At 41.8% G+C, this 11,047-nt stretch overlaps 1 protein-coding gene across 1 annotated transcript in view; it reads right to left on the bottom strand.

The window, feature by feature from the left end:
• Positions 1-10,475, bottom strand: part of LOC104274115 (MORN repeat-containing protein 5-like) — a gene marked incomplete at both ends in the record, with an annotated part of 12,729 nt that extends 2,254 nt beyond the window's left edge. Inside the window, 2 exons of the mRNA XM_009869649.1 lie at positions 9,290-9,421; positions 10,364-10,475. Of these exons, the coding sequence (XP_009867951.1) occupies positions 9,290-9,421; positions 10,364-10,475 (244 nt within the window). The remainder of the gene's footprint in view (positions 1-9,289; positions 9,422-10,363) is intronic.
• Positions 10,476-11,047: the final 572 nt, after the last annotated feature.

The following is an 11,047-nucleotide window of genomic DNA, read 5'->3' as shown; positions in this document are numbered from 1 at the left end:
AGGAATGCAAATGTGGTCCTTAAGCTTTCTTAAAAACAACACCAACGCCATAATCAATGTGCTGGCTTTTGTTCTATGCACTAGGTGTTCCAGCACGGTAATGACGTGGTCACGTGAGCCTTGGCTAGAACAGATATTGTCCAGCCTGGGTAGTTCTGTGATTTTAGCTGGAATCGCCTTAACTAAAAAAAACAAACCACCACCAAACAGTAGTTGATCTGAGCTTGTAATAATTGCACAAAAATGAAATTGGTCTATTTTTGCCACAGCAAAGGAATAAACAAAACTTACACGTGGTATACATCATCGCTATCTATCTCGTATTTGGGTACAGACGTACGTGTTCACCCGAGTACTAGAAATAATCAGCCTTCCTAGGGAGAGATCTACACTGCATAACTTGTGCAGAGTTTAATCAGATGTAAAAAATGAACGAGCTGTATGAATTTCAACTTTTTATCTGCAAAGGAAAAATAGAAGTAATGCCTCGGTATTCTAACAAATAACCCAAAGCAAATCCCTAGAGCTGCCATCCATCCCGGCTGTAGTGTGCCACCGGTCCTTGCTCTAGGGAAGGGGAAACGAGCGCATCGATCCAGCATGGCGAGAAGAACCACAAACCCAGAGATGAGAATGGCTCCAGGGCTAGCTATGGGAGAAGAGGCAGGGAAATATTAGAATGTAAAGAGTTAAGCTATGGTAAAACATACTTTTGCTACACTAAAGAAGACTGGTTGATAATTACTGTAGTTTTAGGGCTATTTGAATCAGTGCAGCTGCAACCTCTTCAGTAGTAACCCCTGAAACAAGACAAACTGGGTTTATTGTACTGAACAAGTCTTAAAGCTCCTCCCTGATTGTTAGTAATTGGCAGCAATGGACGTAACAGCCTCTTGACTACCCTTTTTACACTCTACCTGACTGTGCAGCTAACAATTTAAATCACAGATGCCGATCCTTCTTTGTGGCAGCTGCTTGTTAACTACGTGTTCCTCTTTTTCTGTCACTGGCTGCTTCCATAACCCTGCAACACCAGGGTTAGGTTGGAGAATCACATTTCATCAATATTTAAAATGGAATTAAACCTTGAAGTTTGATTAATGCTACCAGATAGTGAGTTGTAATTACTATTTTGCAAATTGCAATTGTTTGAATATGTTAATATGATTGTCTAAGCACATCTTCACCTTCAGAAGTAATTTTCCCTTTAAAAAAGATTTGAAAAAAATACAAACTCTTTAATCAGCAGTAAATTATCCCCCTATGCGCAATTAGGTAGTATGGGGTTCTTCATGTTGTGTGCTGAATTTTTTGTCAGCATATTCATCTTTAAAAGTTTATCCATTTTTTTAGATTTTCCTCAGTAGAATAAACATTCATGGAACTGACCTTGCTGAATCAGGACTAACGACGCTGGTATTTGAAGGTAAAGGAAAAAAGGTTTGTCTGAAAATTTGATTGCAATTTGGTGTGTCCCTATTCAGTTAGTAAATGTGAACAAGTTATTTCTTCTAAAGTTAGCAAAGTATAATGATTCTTATAACGATGCATCACTGAAATATTGAAACAGAGGCACATAGTGAGAGATCTTAATGGATGAGCTGTTAGAATATTTCTAAGTATTGATTGATTATTTTGCATTGTTTTCTTGTGTCTCAGTCAAAAATATGCCCACACAACATATTTTGAATACGGTGGGGCAGATCCTCAGCCAGCCCAAACTGGGATCGCTTCTCTTTAATTTTTGTAATTAATTGAGGCTGTTTTCGTTAAGCAGGCAGAGGCATACGGAGCCAACCCTAGTAGCGACCTGCACGACATCCCCAGAAACAGCATCTGCCCACAGTAGACGATTAACGGGGAGCAAGTCCCACTGATCTACTGTTGGACACTGTCTACACAGTCAACAGGTCAGTCTAGAGTCTTTTTAGGCAAGGAAGACCCAACTAAATCTGTTGGTCGTGCTGTGTTCCTGTAAGTAGCCCATTTCAAAATTAATTCTTCTCAACAAATACTGCTTTGCAAGTTTCTTCCTTGTTTTGGGCAGCTTTGGGGGAAGCTCCAAAGGCCAGCAAAGTCCAAACAGGTGTCTGTCGAAAACGCAGGTGTAGTCCACAGTGAGCTGCAGCCCACTTCAGTCAGTGGATTTCTGCTCGGCATCTCCCCAAAACGAAACCCCTTGTCTAATTTTCAATGTTCAGTCTAAAAGTAGTGGCAGAAGAGATTTCCCGAACTACACACTCCAGATTTATCTCTCAGCTGGGATTAGAAACAGCTGAAAACTCAGGGTGGGCTTGCTGCAGGGTGCTTCCAAGGGATGACTTGAAAATACACTGTAATTTAGGTGCGTTTAATCTTCTTTTATTAAAGGCATATTGCAAAGTTTAGAATTATTTGCTTCTAGCTATCATGTTTCTGTGCTGCTTATGGAAAGCTTAGCTGTGAGAGACTTCTTAGGACTCTGCGTGCTTAGGTGTCTGCCACGATGCAGAGTGGAGACTCGGCAAGCAGCTGGATTGTCATTTAGGCTTCGGCTTTGCCCTCTTAACTAATGCTTTCCCGGGAAACCACCCTGAGCTGTGCAGGAAGATGGACTGCATTGAAACGACAGTACTTAGCGGCTTACACAGGGCGAAAACCTACACTGTTCATCTTAAAAGCCTTGTTAGGTCTTAAAAGCCTGTGTCAGGCCTGGCACTTTGTAGCTGCATGAGTTCCTGATGTCTTGAAGGCTTTCTCTGCAGTGGAGACTCCCCAGTGCACTCCTACATTCAGATCCTCGGCTCCCTCCTCTCTCCAAAGGGAAGCTGGGACCAGGCGCGAGTGGGCATCATCCCTTCCTTCGCTCTCACTTCTGGGAAAGGCCATGGGAGCCGGGAGGGCAGTCGATGTGCCCCCGTACGTGCCCTCCCCAGGTTGACCAGAGGCTTGGGGCTCCCTGAGGACGCAGCCGTGGGGTACGAGCGGCTTTCCCCAGCTGTAGGAAGGTGTGTTTACACCAGAGAATCCTTGAACAAGAGCAGAGTTTCCTCTCCGTTTGCAGAGGGCCAGGAACACACAGGCCAGTGTAAACAACAATATCATTTAATTCTTTTGGGTGCCTGACTCCTCCCATCACCCGCGGTGCAGTTTATCATGTTCTTCCACCACACAATTAGAATCCCGCGCGATAGCATCTCAGCCCCGAATTCTGCCTGGCACACCCCTTTCATTTCCACTGCCCCCTCCGGGTCCCTCGCACCACCTTCCTTACTGCACCTGACCCCACCAACATCAAGGCTGGCAAGAAAATGGAAAATATGTTTCCAATTAACCTTTGCTTCCACCCACAGATTCTCACCCTTCCATTTACTTTTAATTACTGTAATTCCAAAATGGCCCCCAAGTGAACTTTCCATCTCTTGTAAAACTTGTTTTCCCATGAACTGTATAGTTGAATATAAGTCCCTATAAGACTCGCGTATAATCTATTTAATGGCTTCACAATAGGATGGCTAGCACACAAACAGAGTTGTTGTTCTTGGCACGCCATTATTTGGAACTGAAACTTTCACGGTTTTGAAAATGGTATTTTAAGACCAGGAAACCGCAAGAAACAAAATATCTGCGAAAGCTATAGCTACTGAAATTACTGTAGTATCTTACACCATGACGCATATATTACTGTTATCGCTGTTGGCTATAGCCTTGAATATAAATCATATTGGTTCAAAATCTGTTTTAGTGAATGGAGGGTATTTTATATTAAAACATGTAAGCCAAATTTAATCTAAAAATATTTTCTTGGTTACATGGATGAGAAGTCTCCAATTATCTCTGTCACCTGAGCAGACTCTGGCATTGAGAAAGACATAGTAAGTATGCATTTTGCAACGGCATTGCAAATGTGCCTGATCTTAACACAGTTCTGCATAAAAAGATACGTAAAGAGCATGTGATGGGCAGAACTGCAATGTTTTTAAAAGTGGTTAGGGTAGAGTAAGAATAGACATGAAGGCGCTTCTCACAGGAGCCTGGGATCTTCTCTTTAAATGAAGTAGACTCAATTTCCTTCTGCCATCTTCACTTCAATACTCGTCCCTTTGCCTTGCCCACTCAGCAGCGTCCAGTTTGACACTTGCTAACATTCTGCCTCTCCCCCTTTTAAGTTCTGGCTCCTCAGTTAATTTATTTGTTAAGCACTGGAGATTATTTAGGTCCCAAGCTCTCAGAGCAGGACAAAAGCTACCTATCTAACTGAAAAATAGGAAGAAATAATAGACAGAAGATATTCAGGGATTCAGATGACACCACCATTTCTAACCTTCCTCTTCATGTAGTATCTTTCAAATCTTCTGACTATCATGGAAGCAGCGAGTCTGGAAAGCAAGTACCAGCAAACTGGAATTCTCTGAATGCGGGCAGGGAAACTATGTCCTGAGACTAGTTGCAAGAGAAGAACATATATGGGGGATTGAGGAGACAAGATCAAAAAGGTAAATTCGTTATGGACCTGTGTAGAGCCTTGCGGGGCAGAGAAAACAAGCTGAGTGCCACGGCAGAGAGAGAAAACATTTTTTTGCAGTGGTTTGTGTGGGAATATCAATCGCAGAGGCCAGAAAGAGGAGTTAGCAATGAAAATGGACAAGCACTCCAGCTGTTGCAAGAAAAGCAAAGGGTTACTCACATTTGTATGCTCTACTTGTGTAAACGGAGAGTAGTATTGGCTCTCTGTTTTACAAAACGCTGTTTTCAGAAATAAGTTTGTCAGCCAAAGTAAAGAGAAAAAGATCAATGGATTGCAATGAACAGCGTTTAACATAAAAATGAGTAAAATTTACAATTCGGTTAACTTGTTAAATGTTAAAAAATCAGCAAACAATAGACACAATTTGTTTTGTTCAGAGCCCAGAGGTAGAGACCAAATCCTCTAAATTAATTTCTGCAAAAGCTGTGTGGTTTTTTTCCAAACAGGTCTGGATCCTATTCGTTGTAGAATATACTGATTACCAACTATTTTTAAGAGCTTTACACAAACATTATTTCTTTTGTTGTGTGAAATGCAGAATCAGCCATCTGGCAAATGCCCCAGAGCTAAAATCTTTTACATGACATATAATTCAAAATGATTAAATATACAACAGAAAATAGCTATAGCATTGCACTTAAAATAGCATGAACTTTTACTGCCGATCAAAACTGATTTCTTTAGCTTAACAAGTATCCAAAGAACAATTATTTGAAGAGCTTTTAAGAGTTTCAATATGTAGGAACTAAACCTCATCTAAATTCAGTATCTTAAGTCAAATAAAAAAGAAACGAATGTACAAAAGATTAAATGGTCCTGCGTTAGAAGTAGACATTTAAATCTATGGGAAGCTAAATTCATTCGAACAAAAATACTATATTCCCTCTGTATGTGTATGGCTGGGGCTTTCCTTCTCTCGGCTGCTAAGGGCATCTCCCAAAACAACTCTCACATTCTTAGGCAATGACTAGGGACTAGCCTGGAACCAGACTGTTCATCCACTCCCTCCATCACCAGAACGGGCAATTTCAGAGAAGAACAGGGAACAAAGCTCTGTGCACGATCCCTAAGTGCAGTCAATTTTTTTTTTTTTTTTTTTTTGCTGCACCACGGTCGACTTTAAGTTAAACTCGCTGTCTTTTTCCCAGAAATACTCCAGGCCTGAAAAATTGCCAGGTCCTCATCCCACACCCAGTTCTCCAGTAGTTTATGAGAAAGAGCACGCAAACATCTGCATGTATTTGGGGGACATGGGGGTAGGTACAGAAATATTACCCTGCGTAATTATTGAGTGGTTATGGCTCTGTTTCTCAGCTACATTTTTCAGACAAGTCAAAGTCCACATTTCCCCAAAAGCACTTGGTGCAAGTCAGATCTGAGTTGTAAGATGAAAAAGGTCTAAATGGGTAAACCTGAAATGGATGAATACATCACTGCCGACTTCCCAGAAATTTCGCTTCTCAATTCGTTCAGACCAAGCATGAGAACCCTCATCCCAAGGTAACAATGTGAGGAAACTGTCTGTCTAAGACTTAGATTAAAACGGGTTTGCACCCTTGCCTGGGGAGTTGGGTCAGCCTCCCAGCCAGGGAACCTCAGACGTTGTAACCCCAGGCTTTTCTAATTAAATAATCTTCCTGAATCTTGACCTTTTCAGCTCCTAATGATTCCCGAAGTCTACCAGACTTTCAGGCTTGTAGAAATCCTAAGCTGATTGCTGGCTGGTGTGGGATTGCAGCAACACTAAACCCTCTCCTCTTTATAAGCTACTTGTCCTGGTTTTCTGGGCCTAATCCTGCTCTTACTAATGTGCTCGTTAATTCAGTTACCTGCCTGAGCTTTAGCGTAAAGGCAGCCCGTGGGTCTCCCTACTCTTGATGTTATAGGAAGGGACACATACATTTCAGGTACTATTGACTGCAGTATGGAAAGCTACCCTGTGCATCACACATGTACTCATTAAACCCAAAGATGGAATATGAAAGTAGTGGCAAAAATGTTCTTCTATTCCGAAGAGCAAAAGTATGTTTTATGCTATTTAACCCGTCCTTGGGAGAACCACAGGAGAAACAGGGCAATTTTCATCAGAAGTATCTTTGCTTTTCACCAAAAAAAGAGGTGACCCAGGCTATCTCCTATCATCTTTTTCCATCTCAGTATAACATTTCCATTTTTGACGGTATTTTCTCTTTGAGAGCTGTGGGCTTCTCTGATACCCAGGGGGTCCCAAAACCTGAATGTCACAACTCTTCTTGCAACTCCTTGCTTTGCATTAAACATAACATCGTGCGTTTTCTGCTTTTCACTGGAAAATTGGGAAATCTTCCCATCTTTCTATTGACCAAACTCTGTTACAAAGGTGCCAGGAGTCCTATTTCTGGGGAAAAAAAAAAGAAAAAAGAAAAAAAAGTAATACTCCTAGTGAAACAGGAGTCTAGTCCCAGTATCTATTCAAAATAAACAACGTATCTTCTTACAAACAAGCATTCTCATTCTTATTTATGTGTCCAATTTTGTGTACTTCGCAATACTGGAAGAAAGGGAAGACTGAAGAACACATGGAGAATCAAGAGAAATTTGAGCATCCCCAAGGAAACAGAGGTTTAGGGACAGAGTAATAACTGCAAGATTGCAATAAGAATTTGAAAGACTTTGCTAGATAAAAACGTATAACAAAACCGTGGCTGTCATTTCGTTCCCTGGGCCTGATTATGTTTTCAGGATGGGCCTTTGTGCTGCTTTAACAGCAAGAGTTCTTTAAGTAAATGAGTATCAGACCTCCAGGCTAGCGAAATGCAAGGCTTGCCAACTGGAACGGGAGTCTCCACGGTACTCTGCATCCACTCATCTTGACAACGACGACGGTGGTGGACGCAAACCCAGTAGTTTCAAACGGTGCCTGCTCTCTTCTGCCCTGGACTGGTACCTGGGCGCTGCCGGTTCGGATGCAGGTCAGCGCCAAGGCCGCGCGCTTCCTCGCCCTCTTTCACAAACAGCCCAGAAACAATCAGCAATTGCTTCATAATAGGGCCAGGGTGAAAGGTGAGAACTGGCGTATTCTGAAAGCCTGCTGCCAGACCCGAGGAAGATAGTGTCACTCTGGTAGACCTGTCGAGCTGTTGTAAGAACTTCCCGAATGCTTCCTACCATCTGCTTTTGATGCTTTCAAGACTTGGCTGGAAGCCTGGAGGTTTTCCTGCTCCTTCCTGCCCAACCTATAATGGAGTAATCCTGGATCTGTTCCCTGTCATCCCAGCCTCTTCCTCAGTTTCTTCTGCTTTACAGCTGGGGTTTTTTTATTTTTTTTTTCTTTACTGCGGTGGCCTTGTGCCCTGAATCATCTCTCCTGGGGCGGTAAGAGTTCCTCTGATGTTGAACAAGTGCCGGGTTTTTCAATTGTGTTCATGTTCTGGAGAGGCAGGGTCTGGGCTATACGACACATTCCTTCTTCACACTCACATCAACAAGTATAACTTTGTATTCGGGGCTCTCATTGGAACGGCCGCACAAAGCACATCTCCAACGGCTCCGTCAGGCTGCACGCTGCGCCGCTCTGGTGAGCGAATATTGATTGATATAATTTGTAGGGTTTGAGATAAATGTCATAAAGGACAATGAGTTCAAAGAACAGATTACAAAACAATAAATTGAATTCCAAGGCGTTCCCTCCTGTACTAATCTGTGTAGGTTCCTGTGTTTTTGGAAAGCATGTTGCTTATCTTCCTCATCAGTAGGCCCACTGCATTCCAGTATTTTGGATCGATGCCATTTGTAATAATCTAGATCAGTTTTTATTCAACGTTTATAAAACAGGCCATGTATCATAGGGTATATTTTATAGCAGATGGTATCTCCAATTCATTTAGCTCCCCCCTTCAATTCCCTCCTCCACTATCACAGTGCTTACTTATAAAAGCTCCTGAAAGTAGAGCTGAGCAGAATTTTTTTTTTCAACAAATAGTAAATTTGCTGAGAAATGGAGTTTCCAAGCAACAAAACAGTTAAACTGTGGCGCACTGAAAATGAAATGTTCGGTCATCTTAGAAACACTAGGTCTTGCAATTTGGACATTTAAAAAAAAAAAAAGGTGAGTAGGTGGGTGGTTGCTTTCATTAATCATTTTAATTTAAAATAAAATCTGCACTACAAAGGGGATGAACACAAAAGGTAAATAGCCAGAACCCAAAGTACTTGTTTCAGGTCAGATTACATTTTTTGTATTTTCCCAGTGTGCTTTTAATTTGAAAAGTTTCTCTTTTGGCTTGATGAGACCCAGTATTTGCCAGACTCTACTCAAAATACAGGTGACAAGGAAGTTTCCTGTTCAGCAAAGTATTTAAAGACAGCCCTAGGACTCATTTCAATTAAAAAAGAACTATTCTACCATGTAGAGGTAAGCACATGCTTAAGCATTTTGCTGGTTCACAACATGGAGCTCATTAGCTTTCAGGATCAATGATGTACACCTTACAACCACTCCCTTGCTTGAGATCATAATGGAGGAGATTGAAGATTTTCCTGAGATTAACATACCAAACGGTAATAAAATATATTTATCCATATCTGCTTGGGAATACTTCATTGTAATTTTGAAAAATATGATTTATACAGCTCTGGGGATACATGAATCACTTATAAAAATGAATAAGTAAAAAATATTTTAGCTCAGTGATAATGGAACCAAATGATGGACTTTTTTATGTTTTAGTTTTAATCACTCATCCTAGCAGATATGACAAATAAACTCATCTTAGTTTACCTTGAGGAAGAATTTAATCATACCTGCGTTTCTCAGAAACCTGAATTTGTAGTCAACAATAACTCTGGTTTCAGGATTATAGAATCCATCACCACAGTCGTAACATCCTTCTGGGATTTTCCTGGGAGGATCCAGGTTTGTAAGCTGAGAAATGCCTGAAGGAAAAAAAAGCCAAACAAAACAGAACAGAGGGTTTGCTAGGGTGCTAGGGTTTGCTTTATTTTGCCTTTTTTCTTTCCCCCCTCATTTGTTCCTTTGATCAAGATAACTAATAAATATTACATCTCCATGGCATTTGCTATAAAAACAAATGCAGTTACCTTCCATGTTACAAAACTTTCTGCCGATTTTGCAGATGGAGAAAATGAAAATGGAAAAATCCATATGCAAAAAGTGTGTGATAGAAAGATATCACTTTGTTTTCCTCATTCACAGTCCTGTGATTCAGCCCACTAACCTAAATTACAAATATGACCCCAAACCCCAAACTGAAGCCAGGAGAGCTTTGCTGGCCTCGCCGAACAACTACATGTCATTGCTGAAATATTCGATGTATAAAGAAGAGTATTTTATGTACTACATTACATGTTCTCCTTACTTGTTCCTTATAAATCTTTCCACCTTTGACTACAGACAAATAATAACATTACAGAACTCTTTAGCAAAACTATAGACTGGACACAAATGTTTATTTTGCTGTCTACTAGAAAGCTACATGGGACAGAGGAATTCAAACTTCATTTGATGTTCTAGACGTGGATTAATCGCTTTTGCTCAACTTTTCTGTATTAAAAGCGCACAGCTAATGCAGCAAAAGCCAAATGTATAAAAGGGTTAATCAGGGTATCAGAAGCGGTAGATAATAAAGCCCTGTCCTGCAGGTCATCACTCCAAAGACCTGGCTGTGGATGCCACGCTGCGGCGCACCGCTGGAAGGTGGTGTCAGCATTCTTCTGGCAGCATTGTATGGTAGGGTCCTGAAATTAGCCAGAGCATTTCTGCTCCATGTTACTCATGTGGCCGAATTAATCTTTCTTAAGCAAAGTTGTTAGTTTAATTCCTTCCAGACTCTTAGGATAGCAAACGCAATTCAGTACCTGCTGGTTTAAGACCAGAACAGATTTCTGTGTAAAATCTTCTGTCGTAGCCGTCGCAGTAGTGCCATTTTTTATCTTCGTATTCGAGACCATCTGCAAAAGTGTATTTCCCCTGCAAAACATGTTCAAGCACAGGCTTAATAAACATGATGGATGGATTAGGGAAGTGATTTTACCCCTAGACTCAGCGTTTCCAGTGCTGTGTTCAGTTTTGGGCCCCTCACCACAAGAAGGACATCGAGGTGCTGGAGCGTGTCTGGAGACGGGCAACGGAGCTGGAGAAGGGTCTGGAGAACAAGTGTGATGAGGAGCAGCCGAGGGAACTGGGGTTGTTCAGCTGGAGAAAAGGAGGCTGAGGGGAGACCTTCTCACTCTCTGCAGGTCCCTGACAGGAGGTTGTAGTGAGGTCGAGGTCGGTCTGTTCAGCCAAATAACAAATCGGACAAGAGGGAATGGCTGCAAGTTGTGGTGAAGGAAGTTTAGGTTGGTCATGAGGATGAATTTCTTTCCTGAGAGGGTTCTCAGGTGCTGGAATGGATTTGCTAGGGCAGGGGTGGAGTTCCCAACCCTGGAGGGATGTGAGAGTTGGGCAGACCCAGCGCGCAGAGACGGGGTTTAGCCGAGAACTTGTCCGTGTCAGGTTAAAGGCTGGACTCGCTCTTGAAGGCCTTTGCTGACCCAGGC

This window comes from Apaloderma vittatum, unplaced genomic scaffold (genome assembly GCF_000703405.1).
Source record: "Apaloderma vittatum isolate BGI_N311 unplaced genomic scaffold, ASM70340v1 scaffold18395, whole genome shotgun sequence".
Lineage (NCBI taxonomy): Eukaryota > Metazoa > Chordata > Aves > Trogoniformes > Trogonidae > Apaloderma > Apaloderma vittatum.
Note: the sequence above shows the minus strand (reverse complement) of the source record. Positions and strands in the feature narration are given on the sequence as shown.